The sequence below is a fragment of the Medicago truncatula genome, chromosome 7 (assembly GCF_003473485.1).
Source record: "Medicago truncatula cultivar Jemalong A17 chromosome 7, MtrunA17r5.0-ANR, whole genome shotgun sequence".
Classification (NCBI taxonomy): Eukaryota; Viridiplantae; Streptophyta; class Magnoliopsida; order Fabales; family Fabaceae; genus Medicago; species Medicago truncatula.
In genome coordinates this window covers 7479944-7504311 of record NC_053048.1, presented here as the reverse complement: position 1 = coordinate 7504311, position 24368 = coordinate 7479944, and the positions used below count along the sequence as shown (strand labels likewise).

General features: G+C 34.6%; 3 protein-coding genes across 3 annotated transcripts; 2 read left to right on the top strand and 1 right to left on the bottom strand.

Annotated features, from left to right (window-relative positions):
* The first annotated feature begins 6192 nt into the window (after window positions 1–6192).
* LOC112417827 (putative F-box/FBD/LRR-repeat protein At5g56810) lies at window positions 6193–7473 on the top strand. The gene has a single exon (XM_024773993.2). The coding sequence runs from the start codon at window positions 6193–6195 to the stop codon at window positions 7471–7473; it is 1281 nt and encodes a 426-aa protein (XP_024629761.2).
* A 3203-nt stretch (window positions 7474–10676) lies between these two features.
* Window positions 10677–11714, top strand: LOC112416553 (putative F-box/LRR-repeat protein At5g41840). Its single transcript, XM_024770769.1, has one exon. It carries the CDS (start codon window positions 10677–10679, stop codon window positions 11712–11714), a length of 1038 nt encoding a protein of 345 aa, XP_024626537.1.
* A 4039-nt stretch (window positions 11715–15753) lies between these two features.
* On the bottom strand, window positions 15754–21407 carry LOC11438287 (putative FBD-associated F-box protein At5g56820). The gene is made up of 2 exons (XM_003621675.4): window positions 20585–21407; window positions 15754–16267 (listed from the first exon to the last, which is right to left on the bottom strand). The coding sequence occupies exons 1-2, from the start codon at window positions 21287–21289 to the stop codon at window positions 15983–15985; spliced, it is 990 nt and encodes a 329-aa protein (XP_003621723.2). The 5' UTR covers window positions 21290–21407; the 3' UTR covers window positions 15754–15982.
* Window positions 21408–24368: the final 2961 nt, after the last annotated feature.

Genomic DNA, 24368 nt, shown 5'->3' with positions numbered 1-24368 from the left:
TATTCTTCAGAATGTAAACCCATACTCTTCTAGAATAATCATCAATGATAGACATGAAATATGAACCTCCCCCATGAGTCTTGACTGATGCTGGACCCCAAAGATCCAAATGAACATACTCAAAAGGCCTACTAGATTTATGTACACCCACTCCAAACTTCACCTTGTGTTGTTTGCCTAATGTGCAGTTATCACAGAAATCTAGCTTGTTCAATTTTCCATTCCCTCGCAAACCATGTTTAGCTAGCTCCACCAAACCCCTCTCACTGACATGACCTAACCTCAAATGCCAAAGTTTAGTTATATCCAGAGTGTCAACACTAGCAACCGATGCATTTGCTATTACGGTAGAACCTTCTAAAATATATAAACCATGTATTTTAGACCCTTTAGCCATAACCAATGCACCATGAGAAATTCTCATCACACCACGTTCAATTCTAGTGCAATAGCCTAGACCATCAAACATGCTTATGGATATTAAATTTCTCCTAAGTTCAGGAATATACCTCTCATCCTTCAAAAGGAAATCACGATCATCAAACATTTTGAGACGGATGGTACCAATACCTTGAATTTTACAAGCTTTATTGTTGCCAAGGCGAACAATGTAACACCCCGTTTTCCCAACATAAAAATTTCATAAAAATAATCAGAGTATTCACATAAACGGAATGTCACATTCTTTTCTTAAAATCATAAACTGAATAAATAACTATTTATCCTTTAAAATTCAATAACAAAATCTTTAATACTTCGCATCGGAATTTATTCAATAACTAAACAGTCTTTGGGACAAACATTTTGAGACGGATGGTACCAATACCTTGAATTTTACAAGCTTTATTGTTGCCAAGGCGAACAACTCCACCTTCTTTCAGCTCTAACGTTTCAAAGTACTCCTTTCTCGGACAGATGTGATAAGAGCACCCAGAGTCCAAGACCCAGATCTTTTCAGGTTCCCAACTTGTCACAGTTAGTGCTCCAGCACTCTCATAACCTTCATCTTTGCTTGCAATCTGAACGGATGAACTTCCACCTCCATTGTCCTTTCTCTCCGGACAATCCTTCTTGAAGTGACCTGGATTATGACAAATAAAACATTTGTACTGTGTTTTATTGCCATCACCCTTCGACCTAGACTTTGACCTGGAATTCTTGCCTTTCCCTTTTCCTTTGTTTTGACTTCTCCCCCTTGAGACATTCAAGCCTTCTCCACTATCATCAACCTTCAACTCTTTGAACTTGGTTAACTCTTTGGTTCTCAAAGCCGCTTGAACTTCCTCCAAAGTGATAGTGCCCTCTTTGCCATAAAGCATAGTATCCTTGAAATTCTCAAAGGACCTAGGTAAAGCACACAGTAGGTGTAAGGCTTTATCCTCGTCTTCCAGATTAACATCTATGTTCGCCAAATCATCAATAATCTTATTGAACTCCGTCAGTTGCTCCATTATAGGTTTTGACTCCACCATACGATAAAAGTAGAGTTGTTGTTTCAGACATTGCCTATGTGCCAAAGACTTGGTCATGTATAATGAATCAAGCTTATTCCACATAGACACAGCAGTAGCCTCCCTTGATACTTCTCTCAACACCTTATCCCCAAGACACAGAATGATAGCGCTGACCGCCTTATCATTCATCTCCGTCTTCTCAGCAGGTGTCAGATGTGCAGACATCTGTGCTTCTCCCTTCAAAGCTTCAACACACTTTTGTTGAATTAAAATTGCCCTCATCTTCACCTTCCACAACCCGAAGTCGTTACTACCGGTGAACTTTTCAATATCCCACTTCGAACCCATGATACCTGGTTATTGACTTGACCTTTGCCCCACGGTGGGCGCCAATTGTTGTGAATTCGTAGAGAAAACCACACCAATAAAACTTGATGCGTGGAGCAAATTAATACCAAGTAATCAAATCAAGCGGGTAGCAAATAATCCAAACAAAAAACAGCAAGAGATAAAAGAGAGAGAGAGAGAGAGAGAGAGAGACAGAAAGAACACAAAATATTTGTTTACCCAGTTCGGTCTAATGATGACCTAGTCTGGGGGAGAGAGCAGCTCTTCGATCCACTATAATGAATGAGTTTCTTTACAAAGAGATAATGAGTTTCAAGAATCAGTCTTCAAACCTAATTCTACCCAAGTCCCAGCCTCTTCCCGTGACCAAGAGACTCAATCCTAATAGTGTTTTGTTCAAGGTGAATCAAAACAATCCCAACCCTAGAGTTGTTGCCAAGAGAGATTCTCTATAAACCCTAGTTTGTTTGTTGGTCTAAACCTTGTTTTTCTACACACTTTTATCATCTGATACAAGGCTGTATTTATAGTGGAAAGTAAACCCTTAAAAAACTGAAACAAATCTAACTGAAAATACGTTTTTATTTTATCTTCAGCGCGACCATCGTGGCGCGATGAGTCTTCATCGTGGCACGAAATTTCCAGTGTCTTCCCAGGAATCTTGCTTCAACCATCGTGGCGCGATGCTTCTCCATCGTGGCACGATACTCCAGATTTCTGATTTTAAGTTAACTCTCACATAAAGTCCGTGATCACAAAAGACAAGTGTCAACTTATGGAATCTAACCTTACAAAAAAAAACAATGGATTTAAAAGTTATATGTTAGAATAAGAAATAGTTCAAGTACAAACTAAATATAAAATAGCCAAAAATAAATTTGAAACTTTGAAGGAAGAATTTGAAACTTTGAGGGAAGAATTTGAAACTTTGACTGGAGTATCAAGTTTCAGCTCTGTCATAAAAGCACCGATAAGGGAAGAATTTGAAACTTTGATCACAAGAGGATCTAGTTGGGTCACCAGAGGATCTCAGACAAATCATTCATATTGGACCAACAACAAGCACACAAATAAATTGAACACCACTTATTAATCCAAAACCTTAAGATACTGAATCATTTTTTTAAGCAATGCACTTATTTTTGCATTGCTTAAAAAAATTAGATCGAGGAATAATTAGATCGACAATAATAAAACTAAAGATTAATATTGCATTGCAAATAAAATCTAGTATCCTAAAAACCAGCATATGTGTTGTGCTTTTTTTAGTGCTTTTTACATTTTAAATATTATTATGTCCCATATAGAATAGTTTAATAACCTTTATAGTCTTTATATATTAAAGTGTAATGAAATATCATAAGGTGGGAAAGAGCGGTTTAATTACATAGTTTAAACATCGTAAATGAATCAATTTCCTACTTTATAGTTTTATATATTAAAGTGTAATGAAATATTATAAGGTGGGAAAGAGCGGTTTAATTACATAGTTTAAACATCGTAAATTAATCAATTACCTACTTTTTGATCAACAATATTGAGTTACTAACTTTTTGTCTTATAGAAAATTTATATTATTTTAACACCCTCTTTTAATGTTGTCTTTCATTTTTAAAGTGTAATGTATATTAAATGGTTGGAAAGAGTGGGTTGTATGGGGGTTGTTTACATGGTTTATACTTGTAACTCAGCCACCGTTTTCCCACTTTTTGATACTCGGTATTGATTTACTAACATTCTGTCGTATAGAAAATTTATATTGCTTTAACACCCTCTTTTAATGCTGTCTTTCATTTTTAGGTTTTGTTTTATTTATTTTTAATAGAATAAATAATTAAATATTGTATTTTATTTTATTTTGAATTATTTTTTTAATTTGATGAAGGTTGATGGAGATGAAGATGAAGAGAATTATGAGGATGATAGAGAAAAAAAATGAACAACATATGATTTTTTTTTAATTTTTAATTTTATTAAAAATTAATAAAAGAATATAATTTTGTTGATTTGAACTTGTCTTATCAATATTTATTATATCTGTCTCAACAAGTCATACATCACACCATCTCGTCAATTCACACTTAAAACATTCAAGTACAAACATTGTCATTTAATGCATATGGACTAAGACCTATATGAACGTGGTACCACACCTATCATCGCCAAGTTGTCAGGGGTATGTTATCGGACTTTTTCATCACCAATTCATCACCATTTCTCCTAGACTCAATTCTAGTATGCATGCATGAGGCCGACTCGTAAATACATGTCATCACATCATCAACATATCACTTATTTATGCAAGACTCTCCTAATATACACAACATCACGACAGAAAGAAGAACATCATCATAATTAAAAGTCACCATTTTCATCACCAAATATAAATATACATCATCAGTATCATCACCATAATTTTTAAACATCACCATTATCATTACCAATATATATAAACATCACCTTTCTCATCACCATAATTTTAAACGTCATTATTTTAAACTTCATTAAAGATAAACATCATATTCATCAACATTATTATATCATAATTATATGCATTCTCATCATTAACATTCTACTCAATTCTTCATACCTCTCATTAGTTCTTCTCTAATACTCTTGATACCCGTCTTCTATAAAGTTGCATATAGAATAAATTCGAATAAAGTTGCACAAGTACACGAAATCAATTAAAAAAAATACACAATTTTATTTAATTTTAATTTCATCTACGTTACATTATATTCTCCCTAAATATGTGGTATCATCATGATGTTGGGTTTAAATTATATTATTGAATGTTTGCTCAAAATGTTGGTATTAAAGTGTCTTATACTTAGCGTCGAGATTTGCAGCATACTTTGAAAACTTAAAAGAATGAAGAGAACACAACACATGTATTCTTCCAAATAAAATATATATAGGTTACCGCGTCGAATTCCCTCATATAATTAGATAAGTAGTAACAAAAGGGAATGTATTCCAATATATTCTTTTGAACTTAATTCTATTGCACTGCCAACTGACAAGTTTCAATTGACAGAGGAGCATGATCACGCACATAACAACATCTTAATGGTACATTCCCTTTCGTCACACTCATATTATACAAGGGAATACTATGTGAAAACATATATAGTTGATTTGGTAAAATACAAGTTGTGTTCTCTTCATTCTTTTGACTTTTCAAAGGATGCTGCAAATCTTTACGCCTAGTATAACACACTTTAATACCAACATCTGTAGCAAACTTTCATGAATTAAACTTAAATTCCAACAAAATAAAGACACTACATAATAATGATGCTACCTAAACATAATCTTGTGGCAGAATCAAGCTCTTAAGAATATATTCAGGCGATCTCAGCAACGTAGCTTCCATCTCAATCCTCAGGAACATGCGGTGCTGACGATATATGGAGAACATGCTCCACACTCAATCATCGTCTGTCAGCATTATCTTTTCTGACTGCAAATAACCGGGACGTGCATACTGAAGGTCCTCCACCCTCCTTAGCGTAACATTGACTCGAACCTTGGACAAAGAAGGGTTTCCACCGTTGAAGCGTACTTGAGCACTGAACAAATTGTCCATTGTTTCAGATCTACACTATAAGAAATTAAACAATAGAAACTCATTCAAACATTTCATCAAACACTTGGAGTGCAAATTATACATAAACCCTAAAACTCAAAACTACAACATAAACTTGCAAACATACTTAATTAACTTAAATCTACTCTAAAAATGAATCATAATATCTTACTTGTAAACATTTGATTCATTTTTTTGTATAAATAAAAACAACAAAATTTAAATCAACCTAAAACTAAAATTATAAAAAAAAATGAAAAACAATTATAACAACTAAAATTTGTGTTAATAACACTATGATTACTTACTTGTGATTCTGTTGAATAAATTTGGATGAGATTTTGAGAGAAATTTTGAGTTGAGAGTGACAATGGATGAGAGAGTAATGGTTCTGCTGAGATTTGTAGCAGAAATCGCATTGGCAGTTAACTACCTATGAACTCCGCAGCGCGGCAGCAATTAACAACCGTCAGTTAACTACCAAAGAATATTTAGGTCATTTACTGGTATTTTCTAGCTTGTTTCAAGTGTGAACAACAATTTTCTAAAAAGAAATCTTCCAAGATTGTATAGGCCGCAGGCCCGTCTCAAGAGAGAAATAAAATAGTAAAAGGCCAATAAATAAATCCAGAAATACATAATAAAGTCAATCAGTCCTCTTCTTCTTCCTCGACTTCCTTCCTTTAACCCTAGCCAGTATAGCAATCGCAATCCTAATCCCAATCCCAATCCCAAAGGTAACAAACAAAGTTTTATTCCTTCTTTTGTTTTGTTCTTTGATCAATTAATCAAACTATGATGGCAGAAGAAGATAGGATGAGTGGTTTACCCGATGAATTGCTATGTGAAATCCTGTCATTTTTACCCTCAGAGGAAATCCCGAGCACAAGCCTTCTCTCAAAGCGATGGAGGCGAGTCTGGCTAGGGATGCCAAATGCAGATAGAATCAGTATTTTACCTGATGAACTGCTATGTCGCATCCTATCTCTTTTGCCTGCAAAACAAATCATGGTCACATCCCTTCTCTCAAGGCGCTGGAGATCACTCCGTCCAAGAATGACGGAAATCAACATTGATGACACTAGCTATATCCATGACCGCGACGCTTATGACAGATATTATCATGTCATCGCCTTGTTTTTGTTTGAAATGAAAATCCATCATACTATCATGAAAACGGTTACTATTCTCTCTGCATCTCCCTTCTTTAATCCCTTACCTTTATGGCTTGATTATCTTCAAGTTCAACATCTCGATGTAACTTCTTCCGCCACCCTTTGCCTTTGTGTACCATATAAGGTTCTAACTTCCACAGCTCTAGTTGTTTTGAAGTTGAATGCCTTGACTATAGACTATGTTCATAGATCTTCTACTAATTTGCCTTCCCTTAAAATCCTTCACTTGACCCAAGTGCATTTTCTAAAGCTTAAATTTCTCATCAAGATTCTCTCTATGTCTCTGCTTCTTGAGGATCTGCTCTTGAAAGATTTACAAGTTACAGACAACACTCTTGCTCATGATGATGCTGCTGCATTGAAACCCTTCCCTAAATTGCTCAGAGCCGACGTTTCTGAGTCTTCTATTTCTGCTTTTTTGCTGCCCTTGAAACTCTTTTACAATGTCCAGTTTCTACGGTCACAAGTGCTGCTACAAACACTAGAACAAGATTTTTCAACCACTCAATTTCTCAATTTAACTCACATGGACCTTATCTTTCATGACGGATATTATTGGATTTCCGTAATGAAATTCATCTGTGCCTGCCCCTCTCTTCAAACTCTCATCATTCGCGGCAAGATTGGAGGAGGCTATGATGATCACAATAATAATTGGCCGCATCCACACTTTGTCCCCCAATGCATTTCATCACATCTACAAATGTTCTCTTTTATTAATTACGGAGGCAACCTAAGCGAGCTTCAATTCACCAAATATGTTGTCCAAAATGCAACTCTCTTGCGCAACGTCACCATCTACACAAATACCTCTTCAAATCCACCCAAGGACCTCCAAATCATCAAAGAATTACTCGAGGATTCCATTCCCCACCAACTTCATTTTGAATGGATCAAAGAATGACACTGCTGCTCTTTTTCCCAATATTAATTATTTGATTGTGCTACTTGATCTTCTTTGTGTGTATCTATTCTACAGGATTTTAAGGAGTAAACGATTTCATGTTATAATATTTAGCGATAGGGTTTATTTTATTTGGAGAACAGATAATACTCTTTCTCACTCTTACTGTGCTACAACATAATTGTTGATTTATCTACATGAAAACATGGAAAATACAAATGGAAAAAAATTGCGACAAAAATTTGATTCTAATTCATTAGTTAGATAATTTGGATTTTATCATAATTCTAGCAATTGGACAATTTTTGTTCGGACCCAATTCTGGGCTCAAACTTTGTATCCCATCCCTTTGGAAATTTATGTTAGGATGTGGCATAGAGTGAGGTAAGCGGCAATATCCTCCTCCTCTTTCTTCTACGGCAAAAAATGAACATCCCTCAAGATGGTGAATGCTAACTAAATAGATATCCACCATGCCCAACTTGTGTACAAGTTAGGTATGAATACTGCTAGCTGCTTAGTTTTAGGATTAGAGAGAAGGGAAATTAGGCAGTTAGTTAGTGAGAGGATAGTTTAGGTTGTTAGAGATGATATTAGGATGGAATATGTAAGTCTGTACACTCGGATGCATAAATAGAGCAACTGCATTGGCTTGGAATTGAGTCTTCACTTTCAAATGATTGTAATGAAATGATAAAACAGTTTGCAGGATTGGTAAACGATGGAAAGACAATGGAGCAGAGCAACGGGGGATGACTTCATTATATGGAAGGCAAGGAATAACATGATTATCCGAAATCAAGATGCGGAAGTTGAGAGGCGTGACAAAAAAGGTAAAACTGATGGTGCAGAGCTGGTTGAATGTCAAAATTATTATGGGATTTCAGAGGTGAAAGAAGGCATTAATCAAACTAGTGCAAATATGCAATTCCTGTATGAATACTCTAGTCTGCCTTTTGTTTCCACATGCATGAAAGGATAATACTGGGATGTATAGGAGTTGAGGTGTAGATCAGAAGCACATATGTAAGGACTGTTTGGACAAGTAAATAAAGAAAACAAAGTGCGTATGAATAGAGGTGAATGGAGGCTATGGAGCTGTGGAGTAAAAATTGTGTAGACCTGTCAAGAATGAGCAGTAGTGACATTAGAATGTGAGGTTTTATTCAAGAATGAATGAATTTTAAGATACTGTGAAGAAGTTAGTACAATGACATGAATAACTGTCAAGAGAGCATATTTTGCAATGAACGTAGTAGTTGAATAAAAGTGCTTAAATTTTATATTGGAATGGTTAAAGTTTAAATGGTATTAGTATTCATGATTAGAAGAGCTTTGAGTTTGATTTACTTTTGACAGTACTTGTTTGATTTGGGGGATGTACTACTTGAAGGAGTGGATTTGTTTTTAAATAAATGATTCTGTCAACGTTGTCTCTTTTTTTATTAAGAGATGTGGTTGTATTAAAAAGACAAATGTATTTTGTGGTCTTCTAAGTTTAAGCTTGTATCATATCATTCATATTAGTTGGGAGAAAACACCATTTCACATTCATTTAAAGAGAACTACAGTTGAGAGCCAGATATTTAGATTACAAATGATTTCCTAATAGCGTGGTAACATCAAAAGAATTATGCTTGAGAAGTGTTGACAAAATTTTATTTGATGTGTACATGAACCTTGAAAAGACAATTAAAGAGAAGGTGGTTTCAACATTGTCAAGAAAGTAGTTGGCTCTACAAGGTACCTATACAATAAACAAACTTTATATTTGTTTTACAGTTGGATAAATCAATAGAAGGTCTCAACTGATGGATGCCAAAAGAGAAACAAGGGTACTTAAAATGAATCTAAATTTATGGTTGTAAGCTTGCTGGAATTTTCTGGTGCAGACTGCTTTGGACATAAGGTTGATAGGATGACTTATGATCCTTGTTAGCTGCACCAAATTATTGGTGTTCAAAGAAACAGTCAGTTGTGGCCTTCTCTTTTTGGGAGACTGAGTACATAATTAGGTCGATTGCAAGAATTTAATCTCATCTCACACACGGTTGCTAATTGATAATAAATCCCCCATACCTAGCTAAGAAGCCTATCACATGGTAGATGCATACAATTAAGAATAAAAAACATACTACATATTCAACAAACAAGCATTTGATCAAAAAAGAGAAGAAAAGAAAAACAATTTAAAATCAAAGCACTTGCATATTATCTTTTCTGATTGCAAATAACCGGGACATGCATACTAAAGGTCCTCCACCCTCCTTGCGTCTCCAGGGTTGAGGCCTTGATTGATTTCATTCAGTTGTTCCTTCAGATCCTTTAGCGTGACATTGACCCGGACCTTGGACAAATAAGGGTTTCCACCGTTGAAGCGTACTTGAGCACTGAACAAATTGTCCGTTGTTTCAGATCTACACCATAAGAAATTAAACAATTAATGAAAAACTCATTCAAACATTTCATTAAACACTTGGAGTGCAAATTATACATAAACACTAAAACTCAAAACTACAACATAAACTTGCAAACATACTTAATCAACTTAAATCTACTCTAAAAATGAATCATAATATCTTACTTGTAAACATTTGATTGTTTTTTTTTTTTTAAAATAAAAACAACAAAATTTAAATTAACCTAAAACTAAAATTAAAAAAAAATGAAAAACAATTATAACAACTAGAATTTGGGTTAATAACACCATGATTACTTACTTGTGATTCTGTTGAATAAATTTAGATGAGATTTTGAGAGAAATTTTGAGTTGAGAGTGACAATGGATGAGAGAGTAATGGTTCTGCCTGAGATTTGTAGCAGAAATCGCATAGGCAGTTAACTACTAATTAACTCCGCAGCACGGCAGTAACAACCGCAAGTTAACTACCAAAGGATATTTAGGTCATTTATTGGTATTTTCTAGCTTGTTTCAAGTGGGAACAACAATTTTCTAAAAAGAAATCTTCCAAGATTGTATAGGCCACAGGCCCGTCCCAAGAGAGAAATAAAATAGTAAAAGGCCAATAAATCCAGAAATACATAACAAAGTCAATCATTCCTCTTCTTCTTCCTCGACTTCCTTCCTTTAACCCTAGCCAGCATAGCAATCGCAATCCTAATCCCAATCCCAATCCCAAAGGTAACAAACAAAGTTTTATTCCTTCTTTTGTTTTGTTCTTTGATCAATTAATCAAACTATGATGGCAGAAGAAGATAGGATGAGTGGTTTACCCGATGAATTGCTATGTGAAATCCTGTCATTTTTACCCTCAGAGGAATTCCCGAGCACAAGCCTTCTCTCAAAGCGATGGAGGCGAGTCTGGCTAGGGATGCCAAATGCAGATAGAATCAGTATTTTACCTGATGAACTGCTATGTCGCATCCTATCTCTTTTGCCTGCAAAACAAATCATGGTCACATCCCTTCTCTCAAGGCGCTGGAGATCACTCCGTCCAAGAATGACGGAAATCAACATTGATGACACTAGCTATATCCATGACCGCGACGCTTATGACAGATATTATCATGTCATCGCCTTGTTTTTGTTTGAAATGAAAATCCATCATCCTATCATGAAAACGGTTACTATTCTCTCTGCATCTCCCTTCTTTAATCCGTTACCTTTATGGCTTGGTTGTCTTCAAGTTCAACATCTCGATGTAACTTCTTCCGCCACCCTTTGCCTTTGTGTACCATATAAGGTTCTAAATTCCACAGCTCTCGTTGTTTTGAAGTTGAATGCCTTGACTATAGACTATGTTCATAGATCTTCTACTAATTTGCCTTCCCTTAAAATCCTTCACTTGACCCAAGTGCATTTTCTAAAGCTTAAATTTCTTATCAAGATTCTCTCTATGTCTCCGCTTCTTGAGGATCTGCTCTTGAAAGATTTACAAGTTACCGACAATACTCTTGCTCATGATGATGCTGCTGCTTTGAAACCCTTCCCTAAATTGCTCCGAGCCGACGTTTCTGAGTCTTCTATTTCTGCGTTTTTGCTGCCCTTGAAACTCTTTTACAATGTCCAGTTTCTACGGTCACAAGTGCTGCTACAAACACTAGAACAAGATTTTTCAACCACTCAATTTCTCAATTTAACTCACATGGACCTTATCTTTCATGACGGATATTATTGGATTTCCCTAATGAAATTCATCTGTGCCTGCCCCTCTCTTCAAACTCTCACCATTCACAATATTGGAGGAGACTATGATGATCACAATAATAATTGGCCGTAGTTTGTCCCTCAATGCATTTCATTACATCTACAAATGTTCTCTTTTATTAATTACGGAGGCAACCTAAGCGAGCTTCAATTCACCAAATATGTTGTCCAAAATGCAACTCTCTTGCGCAACGTCACCATCTACTCTTCAAATCCATCCAAGGACCTCCAAATCATCAAAGAATTACAAGAGGCTTCCGTTCCCAACTTCATTTTGAATGGATCAAAGAATGACACTGCTGCTATTGCTATGTATGCTTATGATGATTATTTATTGTAATCTCTTTTTCCCAATATTAATTATTGATTGTGCTACTTGATCTTCTTTGTGTGTATCTATTCTACATGATTTTAACGAGTAAACGATTTCATGTTATAATATTTAGCGTTAGGGTTTATTTTATTTGGAGAACAGATAATACTCTTTCTCACTCTTACTGTGCTACAACATAATTGTTGATTTATTTACATGAAAACATGGAAAATACAAATGGAAAAAAATTGCGACAAAAATTTGATTCTAATTCATTAGTTAGATAATTTGGATTTTATCATAATTCAAGCAATTGGACAATTTTTGTTCGGACCCAATTCTGGGCTCAAACTTTGTATCCCATCCCTTTGGAAATTTATGTTAGGATGTGGCATAGAGTGAGGTAAGCGGCAATATCCTCCTCCTCTTTCTTCTACGGCAAAAAATGAACATCCCTCAAGATGGTGAATGCTAACTAAATAGATATCCACCATGCCCAACTTTGCATGAGTATGAATACTGCTAGCTTCTGAGTGTTAGGATAAGAGAGAAGCGTTAGAGATGATATCATGCACAAATTAGGATGGAATATGTAAGTCTGTACACTCGGATGCATAAATAGAGCAACTGCATTGGCTTGGAATTGAGTCTTCACTTTCAAATGATTGTAATGAAATGATAAAACAGTTTGCAGGATAGGTAAACGGTGGAAAGACAATGGAGCAGAGCAACAGGTGATGGCTTCGTAATATGGAAGTATCCAAAATCAAGATGCGGAAGTTGAGAGGCGTGTGAAAAAAGGTAAAACTGATGGTTCGGAGCAGGTTGAATCTCAAAATTATTATGGTATTTGGATATGATATAAGACAGAGGTGAAAGAAGGCATTATTCAAACTAGTGCAAATCTGCAATTCCTGTATGAATACTCCAGTCTGCATTTTGTTTCCACATGCATGAAAGGATAATACTGGGGTGTGTAGGAGTTGAGGTGTAGATCAGAAGCACATATGTAAGGACTGTTTGGACAAGTAAATAAAGAAAACAAAGTGCGTATGAATAGAGGTGAATGTAGGTTATGGAGCTGTGGAGCGGAAATTGTGTAGACCTGTCAAGAACGAGCAGTAGTGACATTAGACTGTGAGCTTTTATTCAAGAATGAATGAATTTTAAGATACTGTGAAGAAGTTAGTACAATGACATAAATAACATATGAATGTTGGAAAGTTGCTTAAATTTATGAATTACTGTCAAGAGAGCATATTTTGCAATCAACGTAGTAGTCGAATAAAAGTGCTTCTTTAATCTTGGTGTGTTGTGGGCAAGTTTTAAAGATCTTACTTAAGATGATCAAATTATATTTGAGTTTATATTGGAATGGTTGAAGTTTAGCTTGTATTAGGATTCATGATTAGACAGACTTCATATGGTAGCTGGTTTGTGTATTAGAAGAGCTTTGAGTTTGATTTAGTTGAACCATAGACACTCCTTGGATTAGGCGTGTGTCAATGTCGGACATGTGTTGTGTCCGATCGACACGACACCAACACTTGTAATTACACTGAATTACATGATTTTTTCAAATTATTAGTTGTATCAGTGTTCGTGTCTGTATCCATACTTCATAGGTTTTGACAGTATAAGTTTGGGGGTTGTCCTACTTGAAGGAGTGGATTAGTTTTTAAATAAATGATTCTGTCAACGTTTGAGAGCCAGATATTAGATAACAAATGGTTTCGTAACAGTGCGGTAACATTTTGGGGCAAGCATGGAGTTTGTGACTACTCAAAAAAAGTATGCTAGAGAAGTGTTATTTGATGTGTTAATTACGTATATGTTTGATTCTTGTAAGGAGATGAGGGATTATTAAATTGGCAAATGTTACATGAACAACAAAAAGGTTGTCCACGCCGTCTTTTTATACGGGGTGATTTACACTTTTCGAATTATATACTCTGGAAATGATCCATATATGAAATTCAAATCATCAACATTTTGAAAAAATGAACAAATCTCAATGACTCAAATAGTATGGACCAGAGATTTTATATAATTTTTTTTTGTTAAATAAACTAAATAAAATAAATATTAATGATTCCATAATAATTCCAAAATAAAATAATTTTTTGTTTTTTGAGATTTTATGATTATTGTGATTGAGAGAACATGAATCAATGAAAATAAAAATAAAAATTTATTTCGACAACTTAAATATGTTAAAGCGAATCACATATGATAAAAGTCACTGTTTTACTTACGTAGGTACTCTCTAAGCACTGAAAACTAATTGTTGCAAAGTCCACCTGAGCACGACTTAATTATCCATAGATTCTTTATCTTCCACCGGTTTTCTCCCTTTTGTGCATCCTTGTATCAGTTAATTTGTTCATTAAAATTTGGGTTGTTTTTGGTTAAACAAGTCAGTGACTTGCAAGTTGCAATTTCAAATGCACGACTTAAGTACTGATCATATTTCCTATAGCGCAAGTATTCTAATAAAAGTTTATGACATCATCTTTATCAAGGTAAAAAAAAAATGTAGCACCCTTTTTATTTTATTTTTTACATTAAAATAAAGCTTAATTGATCTGCCGGTCCCTTAACTTATTTCTTTTATTCAATTTGGTCCCATAAGTTTTAACCGTCACAAACACATCCCTCAACTCACCTATGGCTAATTAATGTGATCCCCACAAAAGGAGATCGTTGGATAAGGGAGATTTATTTTATTTATGGATGAATAAGTGGAGTGTCTGAGGTTTGAACTCTAACCCCTGCACATATTATGTATTATCCAAAATGAGTTACGCTCTCGTGGAGACAGGTTCTAATGTTTTTCCAAAATATAAAAAGTATGAAATGGTTTTCTTCTTTTCACTATATTGATCCATTGATGGTATATGGTACTCTTGCCCTTCTTACATTCTTTCCTAATTAATTAATGTTGAAAACTCCAAAACACGTTGGGATTCATGGTCTTCCTCACATCTTAGAATCCTTTGAAATAAAATTTTGTACTATTTGGATCCTCTTGTTGAGAAATTACAAACTCAAGCAGAAGGTAAAGCCATGACATGACACTGCGACAGCCTAAAGAAGACTGTAGCATAAAAGTGTATACTCCTACAATTTTTTCCTTTACAACTTTGGTATCTAAAATCACATTCATTTAAAGGTGTTTAGGTAAGGTTTTGTCTTACATTAACTCTTTATTAAGTGAGAAAAGCTTATTGAACTTTCAAGATATCCTCCTAATTAGTCGAAGGGTAGAAATATGCTTGGCTAATTTCTTGTTATTTTAACATTATGTACTACTTGAAGGAGTGGATTAGTTTTTAAATAAGGAAATACACGGTGTACAAATTGAATGAGGCTTTGTATGGACCTACATAGATTGGCTTACTTTTGGGGCAAGCATGGAGTTTGTGGTGCAGACTAACAAGAAGGTCTCACCTGATGGATGCCAAAAGAATAATTGGGTACTTAAAAGAATCTAAAAGTATGGTTGTTATTCCCATGTAAAGGAAAACAGAAGGTAGTAAGACTGCTGGGATTTTCTGGTGCAGACTGCTTTGGACATAAGGCTGATAGGAGGACTTATGATCCTTGTTAGGGATTCTAGCTGCACCAAATTATTGGTGTTAATAGGAACAGTCAGTTTGTGGCCTTCTTTTTGGGATACTGAGTACATAATTAGGTTGAATGCAAGAATCTAATCTCACACACGGTTGCTAATTGATAATAAATCCCTAATACCTAGCTAAGAAGCCTATCTCACGTGGTATAAGCATACAGATAAAAATAAAAAAACACGACTACATATTCAACAAATAAGCATTTGATCCAAAAAGAGAAGAAATGAAAACCAGTTTTCTACTTAAACTCGACACCGAAGTTCCATAATGCGATTAGCTACTTAAACTTGACACCAAAGTTTCAGAATACCATAGAATCTACTACAAACCACCAAACCAAATCTCGAGTAATCAACAATCGCCCCAGCATAGATCAACTACAAACTGTATCAATCATCAATCAAAGAGAAGCGAGGTAGTGGATGACCTCCTCCAAGAAGCTAGTTTCTTTAACCATCTGTACTTGACGGTTGTATCGGTAGAAGGAAGACATTTTATAGAAATGGTCTTCAAGATGTTGGAATTAAGCATAACATATCTCACAAAGCGGTCCTGACATGTTGTGCTTTTGTAACCGTGAAGAAGGCATGATTTGAGCTGATTGGTTAAGCACACTGGAACAATTATTGGATTGATCCAATTGTCCACATTTTCCTCTCCTTCTTCCATCTGCCTAGAATCCTGTCACAAAATCATTAAAGCAGAATATAATTAAAAAAAATAAAATTGTTCAGGCTTCTACATAAATAAGCTATCAAAATTTTAAAACTGATTTGATTTGTTTCTACTTTCCTTTTCTGAAAGAGAAGTACACAAAATCTAATTGAAGATTATGTATCGGCATTTTCATCTAAGAAATGATATTAATGAACTTAAGTATAATATTAAGGATGAGTAGTGAGAACAAAAATTTGAAACATAACATAAATACATCAATTTTTTCACAATATCTGAAATTCAAAAAATGATCAAATGATCAATAAAATAATCTTATCTGCAGACATGAATTGGAGGCCAAAAATTAGAAGATATTATATCGCAAGAACTTCTCTAATTCAAAAAATACAGGTTGAGTACTGCTAGGTAGTGATGAGCACATATAATAGTAATTACATAATATAATGTAATGGCTAACATAAGTGAAAATACATAATGTAATAATTAACATTAGTGAAAATAGATTACCACTCATTAATAAAAAGGAAAAGTGAGTACTGATTTTTATCATTAACCAACAATAACAAACTTAAAGCAAGAACAAGGAACATTTTACAAACAAGCCTACTCTCATATACAGTACAAGCATGGAAGAACACAAATGGAGCTGAATTATTTTCTCTTCATCCTTATTATGTTTGGTTGCGTGTTTATAAAGTGTATGAAAGCAGATAACACATTTAAACAAGCATTATAAACAAGCTAAACACTTTGTCAATTATCGATAATGTGGGATACATGTTGAACTCCAGAAATAAGTACAAAACAGACACTGGTTCAAAAAAATTACAAGATAGAACACTCTTCAGATGACAAAAGAAATAAAACATGAATCCCTCTAATCCGTAATCCTTTACGCCTCAAGATGTTAAAAAATGTTCAACTATACGAGTAAGAGCTCTTAGATTCAGAACTTTGGTTTCAAACAGAGAATGGAGTAGCTTATTCCTTTCCAACAGCAGACTATGTCCCTCATGAAACCCTTTCTGTGAAATTTTCTCAAAGGGCTTGAGAAATTTTCAAATTCCTCAGTTTCTCACCATACTCTCTCATAGCTTTTCTTGCAAAAATGTAAACACTGTCATGTATCAAAGTTATTGACATTACCCACATCGTTTTATAAGACATACTAATGGTCTTAGTCATGATATTTATTCACTGCTTCATACTATATTTTCAGCTTATGCATAAAAATTCAATTCTACACAAGTTTTGACCCTAATGTATCACATACTTGTACAGGTATCAGGCATCACACCACACCATAATTCATGATACACTGGCTAAGGGAAAGACAGTAATTCTGATATTAATTATTCATAAATATTTGATTTATAATCATATTCAAGATTTTATCATCCTCAACTAAAGAAAAGAATTCTAATGTTAATTAAAAGGTCCTTCCATTCTGACTCACTACAAACACATAAATCGCCTTCTCATCCTACTAATTCATAGTTAACATGTTCTTTCATTTTGACTCACATCAACTAGCGCAAGAGATAGTATAGCATCTCCAAAACCAGCTCAACATGACTAAGATAAATGCCATAGAAGTCAGTCTAGCACTAGGTAAATGTCAGAGGTTAGTCTCAAATCTGACACCTAAACACAAATTCAATAAAACTGTATACAAGGGAAACCTTGTATTTCCATTTAAAATCAACATTCTAAATTGTAAGTTTGAACCTGTCAAAAACCCAAATTTGACATGTCCAATGCGCAAACATGTTGAGAGTAATGCTAGTAACACTTAGTCTAACCTCTCTTTCCAAATTCCAACACTAACTCTCTTATCGGATCAAATTAATGTCGGTCTGATCACTTTAAGTGGGGAACATTTCTAAAATTGTGGGATCCACATGAATTTCACCCGATAAGAGAAATGTGAATTTCGGAAGAGTAGTAGAGAGACATGTTAATCTAGTGTTTCTTCAAAAGAACAGAAAGGACCGTGAAGAAATGAAATCTAATGGGGAATGTTACGATTCATAATAGCACAAGTGGAAATACGATTAGCAAAACAGAATCAGTTTCTGCAATTAGACAAATGGCAACCGTCAAAACACGATCCTAAATTTAGAATCTACATTCTAAACTGCAAGTTTGCACCTGTCAGTCAGAATCCCAAATTCGACAATGTCACTAAGACACTAACTCTCTTATCATCGCATCAAATTAGCGTCGGCTCGCCTAAATTGAGTTCTACACGCATAATATTCCCTTTTGACTGATATTAAAGGAGTGAGGATTGGCAATCATAGGCTCTCTATCTTACTTTCAGTATTTTTCCCTTCCATAAATTCTACTATTACATTGGTCATCAGTATTTGTATTTCTCAATTCAGCCATTTTTTCCTTGTTCTAATCATTTATACTAGTGAATAGTGTTTGAGACTCATTTTGTTATTGGTGTAAGATATCTGAACCGTTACAGAATGCTGAACCACAAGCATACGACGTAAGATATCACACCATAAGGCTGTTTTGTATCTCGCAACCAGCAAACACACAAGGCACTAAATTGAAATAATCGAAAAACAATAAATCATATTGGACAAGAACGGTCAGAAATTAATTGATAAAATAATGCTTAGTGCCCGTAAACAAAAAGAAATAAAACATGAATCCCTCTAATCCATAATCCTTTACGCCTCACGTTGGGCAGCAAGCATGTGCAACCCGAGATGCTAAAAACTGTTCAACTTTACGAGTGCGAGAAATAGAAAACATTGTGCATCTCTTAGATTCAGAACTTTGGTTTCAAACAGAGAATGGAGTAGCTTATTCCTTTCCAACAGCAGACTACGTCCCTCATAACACCCCTTTTGTGAAATTTTCTCAAAGGGCTTGAGAAATTTTCATATTCCTCAGTTTCTCACCGTACTCTCTCTTAGCATTTCTTGCAAAAATTCAACCACTGTCATGTGTCAAAGTTATTGACATTATCCCCCTCGTTTTATAAGACATACTAATTGTCCTAGTCATGATATTCATTCAATGCTTCATACTATATTTTCAGCTTATGCATAAAAATCCAATTCTACACAAATTTTGACCCTAATGTATCACATACTTGTACAGGGCATCGCACCACACCATAATTCATGATACACTGGCCAAAGGGGAAGACCGTAATTGTAATATTAATTTTTCATAAAAATTTGAATTTATAATCATATTCAAGATTTTATCATCCACAACTAAAGAAAAGAAATTCCAATGTTAATTAAAAGGTCCTTCCATTCTGACTCACTACAAGCACATTAATCGCCTTCTCATCCTACTAATTCAAAGTTAACATGTTCTTTCATTTTGACTCACATCAACTAGCACAAGAGATAGTATAGCATCTCCAAAACCAGCTCAACATGACTATTATAAATGCCATAGAAGTTAGTCTAGCACTAGGTAAATGTCATGGTCTCAAATCTCACACCTAAACACAAATTCAATAAAATTGTATACAAGTGAAACCTTGTATTTCCATTTAGAATCTTCTACATTCTAAATTGTAAGTTTGAACTTGTAAAAATTCCATTTAGAATCTACATTCTAAATTGTAAGTTTGAACTTGTAAAAATTCCAAATTTGACATGTCCAATGCGCAAACATGTTAAGAGTAGTGCTAGTAACACTTAGTCTAACCTCTCTTTCCAAAGTCCAACACCAACTCTCTTATCGGATCAAATTAATGTCGGTCTGATCACTTTAAGTGGGGAACATTTCTAAAATAGTGGGATCCACATGAATTTCACCCGATAAGAGAAATGTGAATTTCGGAAGAGTATTAGAGAGACATGTTAATCTAGAGTTTCTTTAAAAGAAACGAAAGGAACATGAAGAAATGAAATTTAATGGGGAATGTTATGATTCATAATAGCACAAGTGGAAATACGATTAGCAAAACAGAATCAGTTTCTGAAATGAGACAAATGGCAACTGTCAAAACATGATCCTAAATTTAGAATCTACATTCTAAACTGCAAGTTTGCAGCTGTCAAAATCCCAAATTCGACAATGTCACTAAAACACTAACTCTCTTATCATTGCATCAAATTAATGTCGGCCTCGCCTAAATTGAGTACTACACACACAATCCTAAATTGAGTTCTACACGCATAATGACACACCATCACAAAACCAATATATATTATTCGGATTAAATTCTCATTTAACTTAATTAGCATATATAAATATAAGTGAAACACGGGAGTATAGTATATAACATAGACATATTAAATTAGGATATACATGATGTAATGATTAATGATAGATTACCATAGGAGTAAACTCAAGGGTTGTTAGGAGATGTGAAACACTGATGAACAAGACAAGCATTTCCCAAGGTAGCTTGTGTAGAAAGGCACCACGGAGACAAGGAAAAAGGTCAGCTTCACGGTCGCAGATCGGAGCCGAAAAAGTGGGAGACGAAATCCGCAATTCCTCCAAAACCCTCGACACAGCAGATAGCAGAGAAAGGAAAACCGATTTGGTGTCAAATTGAACCCGAGACAGAGAAAGCACCTTTAGTGAAGGCAAAGAGGCAACGGATAGAGTCTCAGCTATACATACACGGTGAAGTTTCAACTCCACCAAAGTACGGGAATTGAAGACAGGACGAGTAAGATACATATTCAATATACCATAGATTGAGAGAGAGTTCAAGCTAAGATTCAAACGCACTATGTTACGAACAGCTTTTTCAGCAACCGTGACGATATCTCCACTTCGCCGAGTAAAAATGCTCAAATCGAAACTCGTCAGGTCAGTTCGATGTCTCATCTCATCCAAAGCATCAAGCAATGAACCATTTTCATCATCTAATCTCAGACAAGTAAGAGCTTTGAAAACGTGAACCCATCTCTTTGACAGAACACAAGTGCTTACAGATTCGCGAGTGTGAAGGTTTGACAGAATACGAACAAGCAAATCATCTGATAAGGAACTGATGCGATCTTCACCGTCTTCTTCTTCTTCAGCCATGTTCAACAAGTTAGGGTTTGAGGGAAAGAGAGAACAAGTGAGAGACTGAGAGGAACGAGTGTGTGTGAGTGAGTGAGAGACTGAGAGGAATGAGTGTGTTGTTACTTGTTACGTTTTCAATTCTCCTTTTCTTTTCTTTTCATTTCTTTTTTTGTTTTCCTCAATTTTATTTTATTTTAATCACCCCGCACTTTTTCTACATTTAACTCTCATTTTCCCTTTTATCAATAAACATCCATTTTTTAATGTTAGATAAAAATGTAAATGTATATCTTGAAAATAAAATACTTCCTCTATTTTAAAATAACCGTTGTTTTAGGTTTGTGTACAATTTTTACAAAAATGATTAATTATGTCAATTTCAATGGTAAAAAGGATACACGACATGAAGGGAAAAAATAAAATAAAAGACAATAATAATCTTGATACTAAAGAAGATTTTATGTACTTGAAGTCATAGTTCTAAACTACGTTGCAATATAACTGTTTTCGAGATTTTTATAATGGCAACACAACCGCAATTGTTGTAGTAAATTATTGTTTGGTGTGCAAGAAAGTGAAGGATTTGAAGGAAGCTTTTCATGTAACTTGGATTGCAAGTTACCATTTGGAGCAAATTCAGATACTAAAAGTTGTAGTTGTGGTGTCCAATAGTAATCTTTCAATGCTGTCAAACTTTGGTGTCTGGCTTTGCCTAGAATTCTAACTTCATTGTCAAAGACTTCTAGAAATTGAAGTATGTTTGATGTGATAAGCTCATAAAACTATTCTATATATGCGAGACTTATAACTTTTAACACATAACATATTGGCTATTTTTGGGACACTAGATTCTTTTTTCATTGTTTAGATTCACCATATTACTCCTTATTTTTATTACTATCACTCTAATTACTATGAAAAGCATATGACATGCCCATAACTTCATGTGTTCATTCATACATGATGAACCCAGATGAAGATCATCATGAACACAACAACATTCTAATGTTCATTAGAGATCATAATGTTTGCCCAGAATTTCAAGTAAAAGCTTGTGCGACCCAGGACACATGGCATTACACAATTGGACACCCTACAACGGCTATATGAGCCCAAAGAATCTATAAATAGAGATCATGGCCTTAACAAAACTTGCACCATTTCAAAGCATACAAAAAAACAACTGAAATTGTTTGAAGCTCTTGCAATTTGAATTGATCATCACTGAAGGCTCTTTTTACCTTCTTTGTAGTGTAAATCAATTCTCTTCTTGTTATCTCTCTTAAAGATAACTTCTTCTTCCTCCTCTTCTGTTTGATTTTCAAACATTTAAACCTCTTACAAATTGTAAACAGAATCACATCTAGCTTTAGGGGTACTAAAATGTTAGTTTGAGAAAAGGTTGTAAAAGTCTAAATAGTTAACTTAGCAATAAGGTGCAAGACTGTTGAGGCTTAGAGAATGCAGAGTTGTAATTGTTGAGGTGAACAAAGATTGTAAGGTGCAGGATTTGAGAGGTTATCTCAAACATCATAGTGGAAACCTTCACAAGATTGTGAGGAGTGGACTAACCCACATTGGGTGAACCACTATAAATCTTTATGTGTTCTCTCTCTCTCTCTCTCTCTCTCTCTCTCTCTCTTCCCTATACTCTTTAATTACAGTATACACAACACACACTTACACATTTACTTTATTCAGAACGCTCTGAAGTCAGAATATTACCTTAACTATTCCAAGTAAACTACTTGAGAATCACTTTTAAGTTTCAGGATAATTTTTAAAGGGTCACAATTCAAACCCCCCTTCCTTGTGACTATTTTATCTACTTCAACCTTTTCTAAGGTGTATTCTAAAAGCCCGTGCATTTATGGCCCTGCACGTCTATCCCAGTTTTAACGAACGCTCTAGAAATTCTGCCTCAAAATTCTATAGAACCGACCTCAGTTCCACATTCGTATAGATGAATCTATCAAGAGTACTCCTGTAGCTATGTACCCTACTCAACATAGAGTATAGATCTCATTAAGAGTTGCTATTATATCTTCCTTCTTTAGCTGCAAAGATCATGCTTTCTATATCCTTTTTCTCATAACATGTTCTATCACTTCATGACTCATTATTACCCGTTGAACCTAAGTCTTGGGATCTCCATTCATGTAGGTCGGGTTACCATCACTCAATAAGCTATAGACATTAGTCCCATCCTACTAGATGTTTCTCAGGCTTTCTCTCTATTTAGTCATTTCGTCAAAGGATACCCTAAGTTTTTATTAGTACGTACAAAATCAACTCTAACCGCTCCATTAGAGATACATTATCTAATTATGTTGTGTTTCCGCCTTACCTATCGTCTCTTTCCATTATAATAACGATTCTTGGTTGTGTGTCGAACATAGAACGTTGGGATTACACATGTGCAATTTCTTAATAATAATAGATGTAGAGATAATTGAATAGAAAACATAATTTGTATAAAGCTTAACTTAGTATAGAGAAGATGTTTGAGAAGTAAGATGTTATGTTGACTTATTATGCCAAGAAATGTTTCGGTAAGCATGACTACACACAGAAGCTTTTGGCTCTCTTAGTTAACGATCAATTCATAAGTTTATATACATTACCTTGTCGAGGCGTACATGATGACACGATTCTTTCCATTTTGATCCCATGCTCATAGGAAACCTTGTTGAATTTGGTGTTTTGATATTCACAACCATTGTTGGTTTTGAGTTTTTTTTTAATCGTTAACTTTGTCTCATTTTCTCCCATGGCTTTCCAATTCTCACAATCCTCAAATGTGTCTGACTTATGTTTAAGAAAGTATACCCATACTTTCATAGAGTGATCATGAAGCAATTCTTTTTTCGAATGGGTGAGACAAGTGGAAAAGAAATTATGACTGAAAATTTTGATGCTTACTCTCTATCTTGAAGAATAACATTAAAAAAAAATGAGAAATGCTAGCAACACACATTTTTCAATACACTCTCTTTGATTGGTTAAAATTCACATAAGTCCTACCAAATTATGTGGATCCCATATAAATTTGGTTAAAATGTGGGTTGCTGGCATTTATCTTAACAAAATAAAATAA

Excerpts from the sequence above, each read along its gene's own strand:
- LOC112417827 (XM_024773993.2), top strand. The coding sequence starts at position 6,193 with ATGGCAGAAGAAGATAGGATGAGTGGTTTACCCGATGAATTGCTATGT.
- LOC112416553 (XM_024770769.1), top strand. The coding sequence starts at position 10,677 with ATGGCAGAAGAAGATAGGATGAGTGGTTTACCCGATGAATTGCTATGT.
- LOC11438287 (XM_003621675.4), bottom strand. The coding sequence starts at position 21,289 with ATGGCTGAAGAAGAAGAAGACGGTGAAGATCGCATCAGTTCCTTATCA. Across the intron at positions 16,268-20,584 it reads CCCTTGAGTTTACTCCTATG|GATTCTAGGCAGATGGAAGA; the intron begins GTAATCTATCAT and ends ATTTTGTGACAG.